The 23,828-nt window shown below is 37.5% G+C and overlaps 1 protein-coding gene across 1 annotated transcript in view; it reads left to right on the forward strand.

The window, feature by feature from the left end:
• Window positions 1-23,828, forward strand: part of clcn7 (chloride channel 7) — a 70,882-nt gene that overhangs the window by 15,552 nt on the left and 31,502 nt on the right. The window contains exons 4-14 of the mRNA XM_072559610.1: window positions 1,397-1,462; window positions 3,987-4,119; window positions 4,254-4,363; window positions 4,676-4,756; window positions 10,350-10,412; window positions 13,969-14,052; window positions 16,425-16,518; window positions 17,234-17,298; window positions 19,655-19,771; window positions 21,590-21,644; window positions 23,623-23,683. Coding sequence (XP_072415711.1) covers window positions 1,397-1,462; window positions 3,987-4,119; window positions 4,254-4,363; window positions 4,676-4,756; window positions 10,350-10,412; window positions 13,969-14,052; window positions 16,425-16,518; window positions 17,234-17,298; window positions 19,655-19,771; window positions 21,590-21,644; window positions 23,623-23,683 — 929 coding nt within the window. The remainder of the gene's footprint in view (window positions 1-1,396; window positions 1,463-3,986; window positions 4,120-4,253; window positions 4,364-4,675; window positions 4,757-10,349; window positions 10,413-13,968; window positions 14,053-16,424; window positions 16,519-17,233; window positions 17,299-19,654; window positions 19,772-21,589; window positions 21,645-23,622; window positions 23,684-23,828) is intronic.

Raw genomic sequence — 23,828 nt, forward strand, 5'->3', positions numbered from 1 at the left:
GCGAGTGAAGAAAAGTTTTCTTTTAGTAGACACTTAGATTGGGGTTTAGAGATCACACGTTAATAAAGCTTTGCCCCTAAGATGTGTGTCTGCTAACCTCTTTTTGAATTTCCAGTTACAGATATCTATTTTTCAATCTACTTATGTTCTGAAGGAAGCATTCACTTTCGACAATTTGCACATTTTTCAACACCAGTTTTATCAAACAGTGGGTTGCACCTGTGCACCTGGGCTCTTAATGGTGACTGTGGAGAGGAGAGCTCTGGAATTGACTGAGCCCAAAATATCGCTCCAAATCTTTTCTTTTTTCCCCCTTCTTTCTTTATTATGACCATGTCTGAAAGTGAGTGAGCTTTGAAGTTCCAGCAATTGACTGAGCCCTTGGTCTTATACCAACCCTAACCCCTGGTCTCACTTTCTTAACTTCCTCTCTCTCTTAGTCACTCCATTTTGAGCATTAAATCATGGGCTCACTATGGAAAAGGGTTTCACGTGAAAAAAATACCTTAAGCTGGTAGAATTTAACTAATAATTAGGAAGGAGAGAACCTTGTGTATTAAACCTAACTTTGACAGATCATTCCTTTCTAGTTAAATTCTAGGATTTTTAATTAATTGCATGATTGCTTCACATGACAATTTTGCCGATACCAATTTGATTTTGAGATACCCAGGAAGAAACAATGGGATCACCTTTGTTCTTTACTGAGTGATAACATTGCAGGGTGTACTCCATCATCCATTTGTATGCTCAAATTGTCACTGGATAACCAGAGATTTTCATGTATGCTCAGCAACCCAAATACATTAAATTCAAATATGTTCATGTGGGCAATGTGTATAATGGATGAACAGTGAAATTACTGGTGAATGATCTTTGTTTTGAAACAGAATTCATATAGATTTGTGAGTGTGAAAGTGGGATAAAATATTTGTGTTAAAATTGTTTAATTCTTTTGAGAATATATTTGTACTAATAAAGTAATGAGAAAAAAGGCAATAATAGATGATACAAATCTCAAAAACAAAAATTAAAAAGGAACATTCAGAAATGGAAATTAAATAGAAACTTGGTCTGAGAACTTTTTCAAGGCTGTCCTTCCTATGGGTTTTAAATTACATTTGTGAATGCAGATAATTTTTAAACTTGCAATGGTATCTGAATTTGGCCTGTATAATATCACCAGAACATAATTATTTGTTTTCTACACCATATTCCTGTTGTCAGTCATTGAGGATCTTATTTTGGAACGTATGTGCTGAATTTAAAGTTCATAAAATTTTGCATGTAAATATATAAAATTCGAAAAAAAGGAGATTGTCCACTGTTTTGTCTTGTCAATTCTTGTTACTGTGTCACAGAATGAATTTTAATTTGTTCTTACATTACTTTTTAGAGTCTTGATTATGACAATAGTGAAAACCAGCTATTCATGGAGGAAGAACGGCGCATTAGCAAAATAGTATGTACTTTCTTGCAATCTGGTTTTATAATACATATTCACTTACAGTTGTGTTGTCAGAGCAAAAAAAGCCATTCAACCAATATTTTGCCTGTTTTATTCATGATTTTCTTGTCTGTCAGTCCTTCTTTCATGAACTTTCTTACATTTGAAGTTTGTCTTTCCTCTCATTTACTCTTTTCAGTGATTCCCTAATTCTTAGTATTGTATTCATTTCAGTTCTTACACAGTGAGATGTCAGCTAATGTGTACCAAGTTGGGAGTAGAATTGAACTGTGTGAGAAGCTGGTGCATTATGGACACCTGAGAATGAAAGTAGAGAATTGAGTCTCTGGCTAGGAAAGAGTTTTTTGTTTTGCTTTTATTGTCTGGAATTTGTCAATAGGTACATAAAAGATAATTGAAAAATCTGTTTAAGTCAATTATGTAATGGATTATATACCCCATACAATTTTGTGAAATTAACTGCTGTCTGTAATAGTGAATAACTAACACTGGCAGTCTACCAGCATTCAATACAACAGTGGAAAGGAGGTTTTGGTTTGAGTGTATTTATTCAACTAGTCATAGGTTAAAGTATTAAAACTTTGCTTGAGTGATTTGAACATAAGCAAAATGAACATGACTAGGACTTGCCTGTGAATAGACTACAACAGCCTGTTTGTTTCAAAATGTAAGCTATGCATCCAAATGTAGTGCCCCAAAAAGCAGGAAGATCAGAGTAGGAGAGGGAAAGCCACAGCATGAGAAGAGGTTTATCTTTTTAAAGCCAATGAGCGAAGACACAACAGTTTGACAAACTGATGTTGAGCCCTGAGCTATATGTTTGATATTAGAGATGCGGTGCAAGATCTTCATTTTCATAATTTTATTAGCTCATTTACCATTCTATTGTCAGCACACCAGTACAGCATGTATATCTGTGGAAATAAAGTTGCAATATGTTGAGGCAAACACTCATTCTGACTTGTTACAATAACTGATTATTGTATTGAACTTTTCTGAGTCAGCTGACTGATCTTAATACAGAAGGCGCTACTCCGTGTACATTCATGAAATGCCTTAGAAATATTTTAATTGATTTTGTTCCTTTTATTCTTTCGTGGAATGAGTGTGTGACTGGTAAGACTGGCATTTGTTACCTAGCCGTTAATGTCTTGAACTGAGAGACTTGTTAATCTGCTTCAGAGAGCTAATATGATGGACTTCCCTCTTTAAGGAACATTAATGAATAAGATTGGCCATTATGACACTTAATGATAGTCTCATAGTCACCATCCCTAGGACTAGCTTTTAATTCGAGATTTACCAATTGAGTTTTGAAATTTGAATATTGACTTTAAATTCCATCAGCTGCCCTAATGGGATTTGAACTGAAAATGTGTTGCTGGAAAAGCGCATTAGGTCAGGCAGCATCCAAGGAACAGGAGAATCGACGTTTCGGGTATCAGCCCTTCTTCAGGAATGAGGAAAGTGTGTCCAGCAGGTTAAATAAAAGATAGGGAGGAGGGACTTGGGGGAGGGGCGTTGGGAATGCGATAGGTGGAGGGAGGTCAAGGTGAGGGTGATAGGCCGGAGTGGGGTGGGGCGGAGATGTCAGGAAGAAGATTGCAGGTTAGGAAGGCGGTGCTGAGTTCGAGGGATTTGACTGAGACGAGGTGGGGGGAGGGGAAATGAGGAAACTGGAGAAATCTGAGTTCATCCCTTGTGGTTGGAGGGTTCCCAAGCGGAAGATGAGGCGCTCTTCCTCCAACCGTCGTGTCGCCATGGTCTGGTGATGGAGGAGTCCAAGGACCAGCATGTCAACACGACAGTTGGAGGAAGAGCGCCTCATCTTCCGCCTGGGAACCCTCCAACCACAAGGGATGAACTCAGATTTCTCCAGTTTCCTCATTTCCCCTCCCCCCACCTCGTCTCAGTCAAATCCCTCGAACTCAGCACCGCCTTCCTAACCTGCAATCTTCTTCCTGACATCTCCGCCCCACCCCACTCCGGCCTATCACCCTCACCTTGACCTCCCTCCACCTATCGCATTCCCAACGCCCCTCCCCCAAGTCCCTCCTCCCTACCTTTTATCTTAACCTGCTGGACACACTTTCCTCATTCCTGAAGAAGGGCTGATGCCCAAAACGTCGATTCTCCTGTTCCTTGGATGCTGCCTGACCTGCGCTTTTCCAGCAACACATTTTCAGCTCTGATCTCCAGTATCTGCAGTCCTCACTTTCTTCCCTTATGGGATTTGAACTCAAGTCCCAGAGCATTAGTCTGGATTTTTGCATTACTGTTCAGTGATATCACTGTCATGCCACTGTCCCCCCTTAATTGATAATTTAGCTACCTGATTATCTAAATATGTGCAGTCACTCATTTTCTGTGAACAAGAGATATCATGTTCCGCAGCTATTGGATTTATATGCTTTTTAATTTCAACCCTGATTTATAGAGGCTTTTCTGAAATTGTGTAATAGCCTAGTGATATTTAATACAGATACTGATTTACAGTTTTTCTCTTCCCTTCATTTAGGGTGTTCATGTACTTGAAATCAAAAGATGGGTTGTCTGTGGCTTCATAGGAATCTTTACTGGCCTGATAGCCTGTTTTATTGATATTGTTGTGGAAAAACTTGCTGATGAAAAGTACAAAGTAGTTAAAGAAAGTATCCTTTTCCATTATTTTTTTCAACTGCATAACATATCACAATTGCTGGTTTGTTTTTGCTTATGATTGTATAATATTTTTGCTCAAAATGTTTAATCAGATTGCGATTATCTTTCCTTAAATAATACTTAGATATCGATAAAGCTATTGAAGGAGGTGGATTATCCATTTCACTTGTCCTTTGGGCATCAATGAATGCTGGTTTTGTGATGATTGGCTCTATTTTAGTGGCATTTGTAGAGGTAGTGAGATTTATTATGACTGTACAGTATTTTCAGCCTAAATTTATAAACTATCAGCCTGCTGAAATTAGCATTCAAAATGTCTGTGTTTTATAAATTTGCAACAATATGATACAGTATCCTATTAAAAATGTGATATCCGTTTTGGTAATTGAGAGAGTGTCAGACTTGAAATATCAGCTGTTTGTCTCTCCACAGATGCTGCCTGGTCTACTGAGTTTGTCCAACGTTTTCTTTTTTAAAAATTCTGACCATTTTGGAGGGCAATGCTGAATTATTTTTGTGACTGCTTTTATTTAATGTTTGCTTTAGCCTGTAGCAGCTGGCAGTGGAATTCCCCAGATCAAATGTTATCTTAATGGAGTAAAGGTCCCACATGTTGTTCGACTTAAGGTAGGTTCAATGTTTGATTTAAGTAAATTGTGTGGAATTTGCTCTTAACCTCTAATTTGGCAACTGAAAAGTTGTATGCTGGAAAAACACTTACATGAAAAACTGCAGTTTGTGATTGACAGCACTTTTTTTTATTGAAACAGCTGAATCATAATGACTTAATATTTGAAGGTTTAATATTTAAATTATGAAATATGCAAAGAATACAATACATTCAGGATGACTGGATAATTCGAAGTACTTCATGGTTGTCAAAATACTTTTAGACATATAATCACTTTTGTAGTATAAGAAGAACAGCAAGCCTTAACAAATAGCAATGGACAAATTACAACATGATTCACTGTGGCTCAGTCAGCAGCACTCTTGCCTCTGAATCTCAAGGATTAGGTTCATGTCATGGACTTGAGCAAAATAATTAAGGCTGGCACGCCAGTCCAATACTGAATGTGCTGCATTATTGGAGATGTCAACAATCAATTGAGCTATCCTTGGTGTCTTGTGCAATATCGATCCTTTAATGGAAAATACAAACAATACTGGTCATTCACGTATTGATGTTTGTGGCAATTTGCTGCATGCAAATTGTCTACAAGTTTCCATTGAAACATTTACTTAATATCAGATGTATTCCATTAACTCAAAATACTTTGAAGTCCTGTGTTGTAAAATGTGCAGTATAAATACAACTTTTTGTCATTTCTTTTTCTTGAATCATAGTGGTGCTTATTGAGGGATAAACTCCCACCTGTTCTTCAAAATTCAAAATGGGATCTTTTATGCCTGCCAGAGAGAGCAGACAAAACTTAGTTTAATGTCCTATCTGAAAGATTCCGTCTCTGACAATCCAGTATTTCCTCAGTATTCTGAGTCACAGAAATGTTGAGTACAGAAGGAGGTCCATGTCTGCACTGGCTCAATAAAAGAATATCATGACTCAGTGCTGTTCTCCTCCTGCTTTCCCATATCCTTACACTTGGTTTATATTTGAATAATTATCTAATGCCCTCTTGAATGCCTGAATTGAACTTGCCGCCATTATACTTCCACAGTGTGTTCTCGACCCAAACTACTCATTGTGTGAAAACAGTTATTCTTGCATTTCTTTCTACTTTTGTAAATCACTTTAAATGTTGGCCCTCTCAATTTTGACTCTTTTACCCTAATACACACTATCCAGATCCCCTTATGATTTTGAAATCTCCCCTCAGCTTTTTGCTTTCTATGGAGAACTGTTCCAATCCCTCCACTCTATCCTCATAACTGAAATTTCTTAGCCTGGGAAGCGTTTCTGTAAATTATACTAGTAAGATGCTAATTGTCAATTAGATATTTTTGCTCAAAGGATCTAGAGTGTGACCCACAACCTTCTGAAATGGTTGTTTTCTTGTTGCTGATTTTTTCATAATTTTTATTTTTATTCTTTAATCAATTTTGAATTATGAGCTGGAAATGACTGGTGGATGTTGTACTGGACACTGGTTAGGCTACTTTTGGAGTATTGCGTGCAGTTTGGTCTCCTTCCTATCGGAAGGATGTTGCGAAACTTGAAAGGGTTCACAAAAGATTTACAAGGCTGTTGCCAGGATTGGAGGATTTGAGCTACAGGGAGAGGCTGAACAGGCTGGGGCTGTTTCCTCTGGAGCGTCAGAAGTTGAGGGATGACCTTTATAGATGTTTATAAAATGATGAGGGGCATAGGTAGGATAAATAGGCAAAGTCTTTACTGTGGGGTGGGGGAGTCCAGAACTAGAGGGCATAGGTTTAGGTGAGTGGGGAAAGATAGAAAAGTGACCAATGGGGCAACTTTTTCATGTGGTGGGTGGTGTGTGTATGGAATGAGCTGCCAGAGGAAGTAGTACAATTGCAGCTTTTAAAGGGCATCTGAATGGGTATATGAATAGGAAGCGTGTGGAAGGTTATGGACTTGGTACTGGCAAGTGGGACGAGATTAGATTGGGATATCTGGTTGACATGGACGAGTTGGACTGAAGGTGTTTCCATGCTGTACATCTCTATGACTGTATGTTAGGACGGCTTGTGATTAAAGGAAAAGAACAGGTCAAACAAGCTTTGTTTGTGACTCCAGAGGGCCATTTAGAAGGCAAATTACAGGCGAAGCCTTAGAGTCAGACACAGCAGCCCCATAAAGAGCATCATTTAAATGGAAAGTCAAAGTTGGCTTTTAATGATGTCAGTACCTGGGGATTAGTTCCAGAAATTCTATAAGAGATCCTATGTTCAAGTACGTGGTCGTTGAGGCCTCAGAGTTGATCAGTCTACAGGATGGAGCCAGAATTAGTGGCTTTTTGAGCTGTTTTCTGAGAGATGATTCTGGGCTATTGTTAAGACAGTATGAAGATTTGAAAGCTCCCAGCTAATCTGATATACCAGTGTCCAGAAGCCCAGAGAGAGCTGAGTTAGAAGTATTGCTGCCTTTTGAGTGCGTGAACTTGTATCCCTAATCAATGTTTCTGAAAAGCAACCAAGGAGTCTAAATTTGTGCCTGCGAAACAACATGTCATGAAAGTCATTTAAATAATATAGCCAGTTTTGTTATTTTCTTAAATTTGTCCTTTAAGCTTGTCTGCCTTTTGTGTGAATGTTGGCCAAAAATGATACTGTTGATTTAAAGCACAAACATTAATCAGCATATCCTGTTGTTTAATTTATTTCTTTGCTAACAAAATACAAAATAACATTTTAAGTCTTTTGTTTAATGTACAAACTGATTTCTGGAAACTAATTATTTTCAAAGTCTGGGGTTGATTATTCAGAATTCTAGTTAGGCACCATTGGAGTGAGTATTTGGGGGTCCTCAATATAATTTTATTGTGTAGTGAATACAGAGGTAGAAAGGCTGATTTGAATTGGCTGGCTGTCTCCATGTCTTAACTCTGTTCATATCTATAATGCATTAAGTTAATGTTTTAATTTATTCTTGAAACTGGGGCTTTAGACTGGCACCTTGGTTTGAAGAGTTACATTGAGGTCAGATTGCCTGAACTTGTATCCTTTATGATAGTTCACTACTAGCTTCTTTACATCGAGGGGATACAATTATAGGAGGATTCAACAGAATTGGATAGATACCTTTGCTATCCAGTGGGGAAACTTGAAAATGAATTGTGTTATCAATTTCTGTTAGGTAAGGGTATTGAAGGATGTAAATCAAAGGCAGATACATTGAGTTGAGGAATAGATCAAGTATGATCTCATTACATGCTGGAAGAAACTGAAGGGCGAAACAATCTAGTCCTCCGAAAACACCACTGATACAAACAATGTGTCACTCTAATTAGCATGTCATATTTTCAAATAAGCAATGTCTATTCATAAATTGAATATGGCTAATGGTGATCTGGATGCAGAAAATCTGTTTCTATATTGATTTACTTAAAAGAGAAGGGAAAAGGAGAAAAATAATGCTGATTTTGAATGTGTATTTGTTCACAACATATTGCATGTTTTCCTTTCAGGGGAAGTGAAATAAGTATTGTGCAGTCTTTGGTTCCCATTCATCATGTTAGTTCTGCAATGACTTTTGTTCCTTATTCTGAATAGAATGCTTATCATCTCCCACTCTGTACACATCTTCATTCTTGTAAATCCACAGGATGCACAATTGAATTTTTATAGTGCATGGTCAGTTTAGCAACTCATCTTGAGATTTGGCTGTACTATGAACATGCTGACATGCAAAGAAAGCTTACAATAGTTTTTGTATGACCAACCAGCTAGTTGAAACCCTGGTCTCTCAATTTCTAATCATGAGAAACTCATGGCTTTCTCTGTCACTAAGATAACGATTTCATGCTCAAAGCATTAAGTGTGGTGCCAGGAATGGTCAATGCTGACTGACTCTTCACTCTTGCCAGTGAGAGAGCTTGCTGGATCAAGCTCCAGTCAAGTAGGTACAAGACGACCAGTAAGCTACTTGGTGAATCATGGGCCACAATTCAAATCCTACATTGCTAATTAGATGTTAGCTGTTTTTGGGTCTTAGATATTATTGCTGGATATCTGGTCTTCAGGGAATCCAGTGGTAAGAAGGGAGAATTTATTTTCTGATCTGATAGGAAGGAGGAGTCAGAGAGGAGGTGTGTGTCAGAGAAAAGAATAGGGTGGCGGCTTCTGTATCCACCCTCTTTTGCTTATCTATATCCTTAATTTGGGCAAATAGAGATAACTCCACCCTAGCAGACAGATCTCCCTAGTTTCCTAGTCAAGAAACAAGCCTTTCTCTTCCTTGGGAAGATAAGCTGCTGGCAAGTCAAAGCCATTAAATACCCACTTGACCTACTTTAGTTTACTTTCTTCATTCTTCCCACCTCAGTCATTATCTCTCCAGGACCATCTCACCCAGTTACTTCGTCTTGTCAACTTTCTCATTCACCCCATGGAAGGGAAAATGATACTGTCTGACTTGGAACATCTTTTGATCTGTCTGTGCATTTTTCTTCTTTTCCTTGCCTTGAACATGCATTTTTTTTCTAATTTCTCTCCAACTTGGGACTTATTTTTGTCCTAGAGCCATACCACCAACTCTCATCATCATATCTCCACTAGACTATTGATGATCAGCTTAATTTCTGACCCTGTACCAGGTGATGTTATCAAGACACTAACCTCTTCACAAATCTGTCGCCATCTCTCTCTGCAAACAAAATCTGTCCTTGCAAACATCTATCCCATCTGCAATCTCCTTTTCCTCTCTCATCCTCATCCTGTGTGGACCCTCCGAACGCCATCTTTCCGACAACTCCCAAGAATCTGTCAAGTCACATTTTCCCTTCGGTCACAGCTGTGGAACAGCTGTATTTGAAATCATAAAAGACATCTTGCCTAATTGTGTCCATGTTGATCCACCTTGACCCATTTCTACACTTTGACATAATCAAGCATACATCATGCTTTTAAAACTGCATTCAATAAAGTACATGCTGTTTAAAAATGTCATGAAAACTCAGTTTTGTAAACAATAGCAGGGGGTACAACAGCCTGGAAGTGATGGTAAACTATTATAAATCGGTAGTTAGGTCTCAAAAGGGAGAAGGGAATAAGACATATAGCTACAGGTCTAGCAGCCAAGCCTGGACTGTGGAAACTTATTGGAAAGAATTTTGATGAAAGAATAAATCTTGATTAATAGCACAGATTTATTGAGGCTAGATCTGATAAACGTGATGTCGTATTTTGAGGAGTTAACAAGAGTGGGGTTAGTGAATTTGATACATGCTGTATCAATTCTAACAGGGCTTTTGGTAGAGTGCTGACAAAAACAAAGGCCATGGGGTCCAAGGCAAAGTAGCGAGTTGGTTCAAACTTGGCTTGGAGATTGGCTAAGCATATTGCTTCATGAATATTTCTGTGGGTTATATCAAACATTTTAATGTGAAGGAAGGAGGTATGATTAAGATATTTACTGGCACTTTTGATGGCAAAAGAAGCTGTAGACTGAAGAGTGATTTCAAGAGGCTGGTCAGGCAGGTGGAGTAGTAGCTTTCTCTCCACTCTCCTCATTGTGGACTGACCTACCTCCCTTTGTAAAGAACTGTTGCTCTTCAGAGTTTTGGTTCTGTTTGTCTTGCAGACTCTGATGGTCAAAGTACTTGGCGTGATCTCCTCTGTTGTTGGTGGACTGGCAGTTGGGAAGGTAATGTACAACAGAGATAGCCACATGCTGTTTCTCTACAAGTTCTGTTTCCCATATCCTGCATGAACTGCTTTGCATAGTCTTTTCTGATGGTTTTGAAATCTGGAAATGTTTTTTGGTATATATTAAAGTCATGCATTAAGCATTTAGTATTTAATCCCAAAATACATTAATTAGTATTAAGCCAAATGTGCATTCTTGATTAAATCTGATAAAGCAAGTCATTGTTTTGGTATGCTTTTAATAGAGATCCAGTCATGAGTATTTTTTGGCTTCTGTTAGGGATACTAATGAGTCAGTGATCTGTCCTAAAACCTATATTGCTGCTGTGCTAGATTAGCATAGCCGTTTTAAACAGAAAGCCTTATATCTGTCATGTGCTGTGCAGACTATTGAGTGTTTCCTGTTTTGCTCATTTTAAGCTGGACATGAATAAGTGGTTTGAAATAGGCAGTTACAGTTAGGAAGCAAACATTTTATAAGTTGTGTTTAACAAAATTGTTGGGCAATTTGATGGCGTTTAAGAAATTGCATAAGTTCTGGTTGGGTCGGATTTGCCATTCATTCCTTGCAACACATATATGTGCTTAGAGCTACAAAGACTGCTCACCAGCCTTCCAGTTTACGTTCTGCCAAGGCCACTCAACTCTGGACCTCATTTCAGATTTGAATCAATCAAGGACAAAAGAGCTGTATTTCAGAGGTCAAGTGAGTCTAACAATCTAACAGTCCTTGACATCAAGGCCACATTTGACTGACTGATACGTTAAGGAGCCCTAGCAAAACTGGTATCAATGGGAATTGGGATACTGGTTGAAGTCGTACCTGGCACAGAACAAGATAGGTGGTTGGTTTTGGATGTCAGTCCTCTACATCCTCAGGGAAGTGTCTTAGACCCAACCATCTTCAGCTGCTTCAATAATGACTTTCCCTCTATCATAAGGCCAGAGTGTGGGTGTTTGCTGATGAAAGCACAATGTTCAGTACTTTTTACGACTCCTCGTACTGAAGTAGCCAATGTTCAAATGGAACAAGACCTGGACAGCATCCAGTGAAAAGTGGCAAGTAATATTCATGCCACACAAATGCCAGGCACTGACTATCTCTGATAAGAAACGATCCATCAACCATCCCTAGATATTCAATTAATCCACCAAAATCAACATCCTGGTGATTACCATTGGTCAGAAACTCAACTAGACTCACCATAGAAATACAGTGGTCACAGGAGCAGGTCAGAGGCTAGGAATGCAGCAATAAGTAACTTCACACCTGACTCCCCAAAGCCTGTCCATGATCTCCAAGGCAAGTTAGGAGTGTGATGGAATACTGTCCACTTGCCTGGATGGGTGCAGCTCCAAAAACACTCCAGAAGCTTGACACCATGCAGGGCAAGCAGCCTACTTGATTGGCACCACATCTACTCCCATCACCACCAATGCTCAGTCGCTGCTATGTGTACTATCTACCAGATGCACTGCAAAAATTCACCTTAGTCAGCACCTTCCAAACCCATGATCACTTCCACCTAGTAAGACAAGAACAGCAGATATTTGGATATACCACTATCTACAATTTTCCCTCCAAGCCACTCACCAGCCTGATGTGGAAATTTATCTCCTTTCGTTCATTTTCACTATGTTAGCAACCTAGAATTCCCTCCCTAACAACATTGTGGGTTTAATTTCAGCATGTGGACTACAGCAGTTCATGCGGCAGCTCATCTCCACCTTATCAAGGACAGCTAAGGATGGGCAACAAATTCTGGACAGCCAGTAATGCCCATGTCCCATGAGTGAATGCATTTTTTAAAAAGTGAAGTTCTGATCATTTGAAAAATATAAGTGTAAAGTGAAAACAGGAATTGCAAGTTGCCTAACTTATTCAGACATAGATTTCTGAAATATTCTAATTGGTGAAAGTTTGGACTGTGGTAGTGTTTGCAGATTTATATCAGCCTCAATTTATTGAGGGTAATTTAATGCACCTGTTTTTATTTTAGTAAAGTCAATTAAAATTATTCAACTGACTTTTAAATTCAAACTTTATTTAATACTAAAGTTATTTCCTGGCTACAGAAATACTTCTGGACACTCCCTTCTGGGAGAAAATTCGTGGCTTTTAATGTTGGTTTCATGAATATCTCCGATTGCTTAAGTGTCTGCTTAAATCTGTGCTTTCTGATAACATGAGACTGTAGGAACAGGGCAATAATACAATCAAGGCTGATTTGAATATTTCAACCCATTTTTACACTCACTATCTGCATTATCCTTATGCCATTAATAATCAAAAATTTATCAACTTTTGCTTTAAATTTACTCAATGACTGAGCTTCCACAGCCCTCTGGGATAGAGAATTCCAAAGATTCACCAACTTCTAAATTAAAAAAACCTTTCTCTTCATCTCAGTCCTAACTGGCATCCTCCTTATTTTTAAATTATGGCCTCTGTTTCTAATCTCCTCAACCAGACGGAGTACATCTATATTTATAAGTAACATTTGTGCTGCACAACTATCAGACAGTGATAATCTCTAGCTCAAGAGTCAACTTGTATCTCTCCTTGACTATGAATGGCATTCCCATTGTCAAATCTTGCACCATAAATATCCTGGGCCCAGTGCTGGCCAAAGCTGCCATGTAATTACTGTGCAACAATGAAGGTCAGAAGCTGTGCCTTCTCTATTGATTCTCCAAAGTCTTTCATAAGGCATAACTCTGTGTAAAAGAATACTATATTCTCCACTTACCTCACTGAAGTGCAGTTCCAAAAACACTCAAGATGCTTGATGCCATCTAGGATCAAGGCCCTCTTGATTAGTCAAAACCCTGCAGCTCTCCACCCACAAGCACTGTGGAAGTAGCTTTACCACCTGAACAATTAAAGTTGAAGAAAGTAGTTTAGCACAGTTTAGTTCAGTTATACATGGGCATTGAATGCCGCGTTTGTCAACAGTGCACACATTCTGTGACTGAAGAAAATAAAGCTAAGTTACTGGGGAAAATTATATTGGTGATCTAGCCATTCTGATTCCATGAAAGTTCTTTAAAAAAATCAGCACTTACAATTACATATCAACAACAAAAATATGTTGAGGGTGGTATGGTGGCTCAGTGGTTAGCAGTGCTGCCTCACAGCTCCAGGGACCCACATTTGATTCAACCTTGAGCAACTTGTGTGGAGTTTACACGTTCTCTGTGTTAGCGTGGGTTTCTGCTGGGTGCTGTGGTTTCCTCCCATTGTCCACCGTTGTGTACGTTAAGTGGTTTGGCCATGTTAAATTGCCCATAGCATCCAGAGGTGTGCATGCTAGATGGGTTAACCATGGGGAATGCAAGATTACAGTGGTAAGGGATGCATCAGGGTGGGATTCTCTTTAAAGGGTTGGTGTGGACTCGATAGGCCGAATAGCCTACTTTCATACTGGAGATTCTATGGATAACTTGAAATGGATTCAATTTAAGGTTCATAATTAATTCTAAATTGAATATATTAAATTAAGTTTCAAATTTTAACACCGCTGTATTTTCATGTTACTAACTCTTCCTTCTAGGAAGGTCCTATGATTCATTCTGGTGCTGTAATTGCAGCTGGCATTTCACAAGGCAGGTCCTCAACCTTGAAGAGAGATTTTAAGGTTCGTTTTCACACTATTCTCTTATTTATTTTCTCTTTCTGTTCACAAAACTCAATGCAAAATCTGCATATTGGTACTACACAGAATGTTATTGTTTTAATATTGTTCTGGTCAATAATCAGAGACTTTTGGGTAACTGAGTATGCACTTCAAATTTGTTCAAATACTTTTTTTTCACTTGACCAATACGTTATTTGGTTATTTCTGTTTTATTTGCCAAAGGTCTGGTGTATCAAGGCTGGATTAATTGACTGAATTTGAACTTGGATAAAGTAATTTAAAATAACTATATTGTCAACATGAGAAACAGATTTGAATGAGGCTTTAGATGATTGCTGGTTACTGCAGTTACTCATCATTGTTGGTTGGATGATGGAAGCTATGTGGAGAATTCTGGGCACATGTGATGTGCACATCTGATGGATGAGTACTCACCATTTTGCCCTGGGGGACGTGATCAGGGTGGTGGACTGAGATTATGTCAGGTGATTGACCTTATGAACCTTAAAAGATGTCACAAATTCCAGCATAATTTAGTTTATTGTGTAACCAATGTACATTTAAGATGTAAAATTATTTTATGCTGTTTCCTTTCATTCCATCCAGGTTGTGCTGTGATCTGAGTGGAAGTCTAGGCCTATACAATTGATTGAACTGTTAATATCAATATACCTGTGTTCATTGTTCTTGTGTTGGAGCAAATTTAATATGAAATATGAGATTGATCTTTTTATTTGGGAACCTTGTATATTGAAATTTATTGATATCATGGAGAATTACTAAATTTAATTCTCGCTGATGAAATACTTTTAGTTGAAACGCTGTCTTGCGCTCATCTGGACAATTCCCATGAATATCGATGAAGGGGAAATTCGACATTATACGAGAGGAGAATGCTAATTAATTGGCAAGTGGACTCTGGTAGACACGTTGCCATGAAGAATGCAGCAGATAATGATAATTGACCGTCTCTGCACTCATTAAAGCTAGCATATTCATCATTGTACCGCTCAAGAAGTCTATAGATATCTGTACTGCAGAACCATATCATTAGTGATCTAGACTTTCCATAATTATGACTTACAAACTCAGCAACTTGAGCAGTCGAGTTCCATTTTTAACACCATTGTCTGCCAAAGTAGAAAAAGCTCTAAGGTGATCTTGAAAAGTGCACTATCTTCAAAGTATCTTAAACATTTGAGCAACAGGCAAAGCTATGATGAGGTTTTACACAATAAGGGATGGGATATATGAATTTCAGTTCTGGTATGATGCTAGCTACATAGGCCATATGTTCTGAAGACTTATGAATCATATCAAGCAGTATATCTCTTTAGCTGTTTTCATAACAAGCAAAGGACTGATCATACTCAATCTGCCCAGGCTGACAAAATTCACAACATTTTGATGTGATTCTACAGTTGAACAACATTGTTAGATAGTACTGAGTATGTAATGAATTATCCTGGCAACCATTGATTGTTGCTTGAGCTCACAGTGTACGGCATAACAAGAATTAGAAACTATATGTATTTCCAAATAGAAGGGCCGCTGGTTTTGAAACATGCACCTGTTTCAACTCAACAAAACATGTGACAGCGATTCATTTTTTTCTCAGGGCAGTGTTATGACCAATTAGTCACCCTGCTGGCTGTGAAGTGTAATTATCATTAACTACTGCATTCTCACAGAATAAAAAGTAAAGTCACCATTGGACTTCACAGTCAGAGCGCAAGATAGTTGGTGAGTTTAATTTGAGAGCCACCATGTCTTGGGTAAGGGGTGGTGTTGAGAAGGCAGAACTTTTGTGGTGAGCTCATGGAGCTTTTATGGAGTAGGAATTGAACCTGTGCTGTTGGCGTCCCTGTATATCGCAAATCACCTGTCCAGCCAACTGAGCTAACCAGCCTTCATTCTCGTACCAATGCCGATACCATCAAGTCCATTTGCCTACCAATCAACACTCTTGCCTAGAATATAAATTTGTTGATTTGTTCAAGATGAAGAGCTTCAATAAAGAGTTCTTAAGTGATATTCAAATTATGTCCTAACAAATGACTTTTTATTCCTAGATTGTGGTTAGGAAAGGGAGAAATTAATTGAGTTGTTTACTGGGCTCTGTACATTTGTCTGTGAAAATGGGTATAAATTTTACTTATTCATTTGTCTTTAATTTATGTAGACCCAGCAATTCTGTTACACTTCTAGAAAGGAAGTTCTTTGCCAGTTATTAAAGAAGCCTTTTAGTCTGAAAGTTTATTGCTGCAGTTGTGGCTAGAGCACCATTTGAATATTCAGTTTGAGAAACCAAACTTTATAGCTTTAAAGTAAGTGACAGAAAATGAATGCTGTCTTGCCGTTTTATGTTTCAGATATTTGAGTATTTTCGCAGAGATACTGAGAAAAGAGATTTTGTGTCAGCTGGTGCTGCAGCAGGGGTCTCTGCTGCGTTCGGCGCCCCAGTAGGTAAGGGACATTGAGGAATTTGCTGTTTGTATGCTGAATATCAAAAGATTGAAAAGTATGTAGAGAGACGGAGTTTTCATTTTAGATCAATCACCTTTCATCAAAACTATTTGCTCACTTTAAGTTTTCCATATCAAAAAAGAAAGTTTCATGCATGTAAACCTTCTATCTATAAAAATGCTCTTTGAAAGAGTAAATGATACTCGTTTTAAAAAGGTGGAAAATTGGACCTGAATTTGCACTAAGTAGTCAACTATTTCCATGAAATATGTCCAGAGGGAGCTGTCATGGGAATTGACAAGCATGCTATCTTTTTGTGACTAGGGTTTGGGCTTGAAATCAGTTCTCTTTTTGATATGACAGCATTCTCGTTTTGGCTATGAAGTGAAAATTATGCTTGGGTAGTTACAGTTGCTCATAAGTAAAGCACCAAAACACAACTGTCCTTGTAAGGTACTAATGGATGTAATATTTACAGTTTGATAACTACACTAGAATTAAACTTTACTCTTTCTGTTTTTGGAGAGCCACCTATCATTCTGACATCTAAAATATTATTCAAAAAATAGTTTGCCCTGATAATTTGCAGTGAAGGCATTTTCATATGCATTCCAATCTGGTGATGCACTTGTTTGAATAATCTTCTGATTTACCTTTTGATATGATTTGTGATTTTTCAAATGAAGCTTCCTTTTTATGTAAATTTACTTCGTAGGCGGTGTTCTCTTCAGTTTGGAGGAGGGGGCTTCCTTCTGGAATCAAATGCTGACATGGCGTATTGTAAGTGAATGAACTTCATAAACTAGATTACCTCCACAGTCACTACTATTATGGGGCACTGCATTCTTCAAAACTACTGTACTCATTCCCATCTAAGTGATTTGCTCTGTCATTCTACTGTCCTATCTAAACCATAAATGTGTCTCCAAAATCCCCTGCAGCACTCTGATCGGACCTTTATCCTCACACTACAGACCAGAATCGTTCTGGCAAAATTGATGTCAGAGATTCTATCCACATGTTTGTTTATTTTTGGTTATCTTGTCATTGTCGTCGTCCTTCTTCTCCTTCTCCTCTTGCCTTCACTTTTTTTGGCTACAATCTATCTCAAATGCAAAGCTATCCTGCTTCTGCTTGTAATGTTTCCAACTCTGTTTAGGCACAATGTTGTTGGTAGTAGGTTTTCCTCAGTTCATGTGATCCCGCCTGGAGGTCTATCATTGGCTCCCCATGATGACATTAATGCATCCACCCACACCTTCACCTTGCCTTATAACTGTGCATCCTCTGTTCCTGCAACATCAGATTTGTTTTCACTTTCTCTTTATTAATTTAGCTGCTATATTCTTAAATTTTGGATTTATCACTATCTCTGTGGTCACATCGTCCAGATGGCTTTTTGTTTTCAAAATATTCCTTAATACTCTTTTTGACCATATTTTCAGTTACCTGTATTTATCTCCATTTCCCACCGCTTTCTCTTTCTTTTTTTCATTTTGAAGTATGCTGGGGCACTGCTTTTTTTTTTCTTGAGGTACCTATATTTTTCTTTCCTACTAGCATGAAAACCCAAGGATAGTGATGATTGCGTCTTGGACAATGGCTGTAAAGTAGTCTTGCCCAATTTTGATACAACGTCCCAGATGATATTAAGGAGGACTTTGCAGGATTGTTAGGGGAGCTAGTTTGGTCATTTCTGGTGGCTCTGTGAATCAGGATGTTATAACTTTTATGTAATAGTTTTAGTACATCCTGAGTGGCTTGTTAGGGCAGTTAAGAGTCGACCATACTACTGTGGGTTTGGAGTCATCTGTAGACCAGATCAGGTTAGTATGACAAATTTCCTTCGCTGAAGGACATGTTGTGGCATTATTATTTAGACAAGTTTTCAATTCCAAACTTTTATAGATAATTTAATTCTTCCAGCTGCCATGGTGAGATGTGATCTCATATCCCCAGGATGAGGAATTAATGGTCCATTAAAAATTACCATGTCTTCCCCTCCTCCAGCTCCAATGGTATTGGAGCTGTAAGTTAAATGGGAGCATTTGATTAAATTGAGTTTTGCCCCTTTAGATTGGTGTCCTTGCCTTAAGGACTGTTTTTTTTTCTAGATCTGTCCAAGTATAGCCTTAGATTCTTCTGTGGACCTATGTTTTTGAAGGGCATTCCCAATTTTCAGGACAGTTTGGAGGAACATGCAATGAATATAGCATGTTATTTCATATTTAATTCTTTCAAATGATTATTATAGTCAACAGTCCCAGTGATGAAAGAACAAAAAGCATTCTGATATTTTCAAATCCCTCTTTGACTTCACCCTTTTCTATTCTGTGACCTCTTCCAGCTCCCAGAGCAGCCAAAATTCGGCCAGTTCAAGTCTCTTCATTGTTTCAGGTTTGCCTTCAGCTGCTAGGCATTAAATTATGAAATTTCCTCCCTAAATATCTTTTAGCTTTCTTCCTTATTTAAAGCCTATCACTTTGACCAACCTTGTCGTCTGGCCTGGTGCTGTGTCCTTGCATGCCCTTGAGTTGAATTCTGTTTGGTTACACTTCTAATATGTTTTAGTGCATTATTACATTTCAGTTATTATTTAAATGCGAGCCGGTGTTAGTATAATATATAACTAAACTGTTTTATATTTACACTTTAAAAGTTTTAAAATGAAATTCTCACTGATAACATATGACATTGGCAATGGTTTCAGAAGGCTGGTTGCTGGCCATCTACTTTGAGATGTGAGAGCAGGGTTGAAGCAATATACAGAGGAACCTCAATTATCTGAACAGCATGGGTATCATGATCTTGTTTGGATAATCGAATGCCGGTTCATCTGTATGCAAAAAAGGTTGAGAGGACTAATTGTCATTTTGTTTGGAGTCTTGGACATCTGGATGCAGCCACTCCATTTCCAGTCAGGATATGATACTCAACCATTGGATCAGTGTAACTGTTATGGCTAATTTCTAATTTTATAATCTTTAGATAATGGGACAAACTGATGACAATCCAGCATTTAATATAGATACAAATCAACTTCATTGGGAGGTATTTGATGATTGTGAAGTCTCTTTAGTTGGTTTCTTGTCACTTTTTCATTAAATTTTGTTCTTGGAAATTTTCTTTGTTCCAGTTCTTTGCCTCAATGATTTCAACATTTACTTTGAACTTTGTTCTGAGTATTTACCATCAAAAACCCGGTGACCTGTCAAACCCAGGTCTGATCAATTTTGGAAGGTTCCAAAGTGAGGTAAGAAATGGTAGAATAATGAATGATATTTTGTAGTTTCTTTGTCCCATTAGCAGTTTGTTACATAAGAAGTGCAATGTCAAAATTCCATTGTTGGCATCAAAAGTGTAGTTGAAGCATAGAAATCAAGCTACTTCTACATTTTTGTAATAATGGTGATTACTACAAATATTGCTCACTGATGAAAAAAACAAATTGCTTCATTCCTGTGCTGCAGCTGTTCTAATGGTATCTTGACAGCATCATGTCAAGTTGGAAGTTTTCAAAAGACAAATCAAGTTAAGTTATAGTGATTACAGTCCTGCAGTCTCTCAAGTTAAAATTAAATGTTTTTTTTAGAGCTCTGCAATTAAAATTAATATTTCAGGGTATTTGCTTTTTCCATGAGAGTTAATTGTGAAGGGTGCTCTTTTCTCTCCATGCACTTACTCTCTTCCCAACAATGAAACTTAGATGCAGTGTATTCTAGTTGAGCAGAGCCTCAAATTATAATCACCTTATAAACATGGTGCAAATGTGTGTTTCAAGAAATTCAGGCATAACTGAGGCTGTGAGTGGATTCTCACTGATAATCAGTTTTGTAAAAGGACCAGCAGTAACCAGCACTGCCCTTATCGCATCCCACATGCCATTACTGATGTCAAATTTTTGCCTCTCTATAGTTCCTAAGTCCTCACCATTTAAGGACATGAATTATCTTTCTAAGGACAGTAAAAGATGATCCCCCAACTTAGCCACATTAATTTCCATGTGCCTTGTCTTTGTTGCTTAGAATGTCCTGCTCCTATGTAAATTAGCTTTGGTATTTACAGATTGTACTAACAATATGTAGAGGAAATGTCCAGGTATTTTACTGTGTGCAAATTTGAATATATTTGTTTAATTTCCATATTTCTTGATGACACAACTTAAGACACGTTTTAACAACTTAAGACATGTTTTAATCACACCCAATATTACTTCTATTTCTCATTTCATAAGGGACAATCGAATATTTCCCTCCACTCTGGAAGAAGAGTTAATGTAGTATGAGATTTAATAATTTAAGCTCATTTTGTGGGTTGGGGGAGTCAAATACTTTTATGGGAAAATGTCGGTTATGTCTCGCAATTTAAAAGAAAATACCTGAATTTTTAATGCCTAAATTGGACAAATTATGTTCAATAACAGTTTGAAAGCAAAAGTATAGTAATTTTGGAATATTTGGTTTTATTCTTGGACTTTTTGTTAAAATGCGCTAAAAATGCTAAGTATGCAGAAGATGGGCTAGCTTGAGTTGAAAAAAGAACTAGATTTCTTCTCTTTTGTATATGGCTAAGACTGAAACTATTATAATTCTTTATGTGGGATGATCATTTTCCCAGTTGTGAAATTAAAGATAATGTGCTAAGATATTATCCGACTGGGTTTTATTAGGATGGGACCAGAATTTTAGTGGAGTTTTAAATAGAGATGGACTTGTAAGAGGATAGGTAGATTGAAAGCATCCCCCAGGCATATTTTTTAACCTATCACTGTTAGTTGTATTATTTTGTTTCTGTTTTACCAATACCATGTGGATAGTACAGTCATATTTATGTAATTTTAACAAATTACGTTAACTCCCTTATCAATCATTATGGTGTCCTTCAATAATCTTTGGCTGTTCACCTACTTTTCTTGGTTGACTTTCTTTAATATTGCAAGATATTGTCGACAAAGTCCTGCGTATTGCATCCATTAACCCAGGAATCATTAAATGAGTACAAATCTGTGAATACAAGTATAATTAATTCCCTTTTTTGCTTTCAATTTCTTCACTTTTTGTTTTCTTTACAGGCTGTACAGTATAATTGGTATGAAATTCCTATATTTATCATTGTAGGTGCAATTGGTACGTATTATTTACCACTGCAATGGTGTAGGCAGTTTAATGCAAACCATGTGCAACTTTTCATGAAATTTTACAGCAAATTTGGTAACCATACACACAATCTGATATGAATTGCTATTGTTGTATGTTAAAACAAGATGACAAATATGATTTTGATATTTCAAGCATAAAAGTTTGCTTTAGCATTTTTATTTTTCTGAAAATGCATTAATTCACGACAAAGGAATTAAGTTTCTGTATGTTTGAATACTATTGTTTACTGTTGTGACAAGCCAACTGTTAAAACTGTAAAATCATTCTGCTTTGAGCCATGCATCAATGTTGTTGTGAAGATCTGTGTGACATGTTTGATTTGTCATGTCAAATCCAAGCTAAATACCCTCCATAAATTTTATCCTGCATGACTGTGGATAACTGACTTTTTCAAAGCTGACGTTTATTTTAGGATTTTACTTAGGTTTTCTGAACTGCTTGGTCTTTGTTTTCTATGGTTGATAATGTTAGCTGAATGGCTTTAATGAGACTATTGTGATGCTATTGCTTTAGCTATGTGTTAGTTTTCTCCAAGTATGTTTTATGCAATAGCTGCTTTAAGGTTTTTGTTTGTAGTTTAGAATTTTATTTCTATCTAAAACTCCTCTTTCTATCTGCCTTCCAAAACTAGTAACATAACCTTCAGAGCAATGATTTCTGCATCTGCAGTCTTTTGCTTTCACTGATATCTGGATATAGTTTTCTCTATGACTAGGACAGGCAGGCATTGTTGTAGTACTCTGCCTCACACAGGAAATTATCATTTAACTGTACCCAAGAACCAGGTAAAGGAGCTATCTAGTTTGAGCAGTAGACAATTTTGCTAATTAGATCCCCCCACCTCCTGCAGTGTTGAAGTGTTTTCTGTTGTTCCAATCCTAACTGATACATCAAAGTCATACTTAGTCATAGAACAGATGTTCTAGAGCATATGTGGTTGACCTGCTCTCAAGTCTTTTTCAAGCTTAAAAGTTATTCAGATGCAGAGCATGGTAAAACCGACTGAAGATTCTGACAGGGAATGATCTTTAATAATTTTCAAATAACCATCTCTTGTGGTGAATGATCTTAATTCTGGAACTTTGCTAGTATGTTAAGTGCTGTTCTAGCAATAGGATGTCATGACATGATGGCTTCTGTATTTTTGAGTTATCAAAGTACTATTAGGCCAAGCTGCAGTAACTTGAGACCAAGTGAGGTGTCTGTTTGAGAGTTCGAAATTCTTTGAAAGATAGCTAGTGCAGCGATAGACCGATCAAGTTTAGAATGAAAACAGATGTAAACACTTTGATTTCTGTTGGGGTAACAGATTTTATTAGCTAATTGAAATTCAGTAGTTTGCATGTGGCAAGTATTGTTGCTATCAGTGGTATTTCATATCAACTTATTAGGAATGATCCTCTAAACTGGTTTTATAATTCCGCCTATGTGTTTGTTCACTTCTTTTGAGGACCTGGATGCAGTTCTACATAAGCTTCCTGGTGTTCTTGTTAGTTTATCATGCTGTATGTTATAAACATGCAGGAAAAAGTAATTTTCAAACAATTTGGAGAAGGAGTCCTTATGATGGTTTCCCTGATGGGACCTTTTGATTCCGTTATCTGCCTAATTTGTCCCCTGCCCCTCTTTACGGGCGTTTCTGGAATAGGGACTTTAACAGGTAAGGTAGCAACCTGTGCTTCATCTTCGGACATTATTGTTTGGACAACAACTGCAGATAATTTATACATATTCAGTGCAGCAACATGAAATGTCATGCAGTAATGGTTGTTGATGTCTAGTTACCTAAGTTCCATTTGAACATTCCAGTCATGTGTATGGTATCTTTTTCTACAAGTAATGAATGTGATTAATCTGTCTCTGACTTTAGTTGCAATGGTGACATATATTTGGCAGATTTTTTAAAAAGCCTGTTAACACACGGTATTCTCTTTGTAACCCTTAGGTGGCATATTAGGAGCTTTGTTTAATCGGTTGAATTACTGTCTTACAATGTTTAGAATCAGGTAAATTGTGCAAAAACATTGCATGTTTTAACATCACTAAATCTACATTTCTTTGGTAGTGTTTTGGCAAGATACTTTAGATGCAAAATTCTGTAAATTAATTTTGTTTTCTGATACAATATAGAAACCAAAGGGGTTCACTTGG

Source organism: Chiloscyllium punctatum, chromosome 40 (assembly GCF_047496795.1).
Source record: "Chiloscyllium punctatum isolate Juve2018m chromosome 40, sChiPun1.3, whole genome shotgun sequence".
Classification (NCBI taxonomy): domain Eukaryota; kingdom Metazoa; phylum Chordata; class Chondrichthyes; order Orectolobiformes; family Hemiscylliidae; genus Chiloscyllium; species Chiloscyllium punctatum.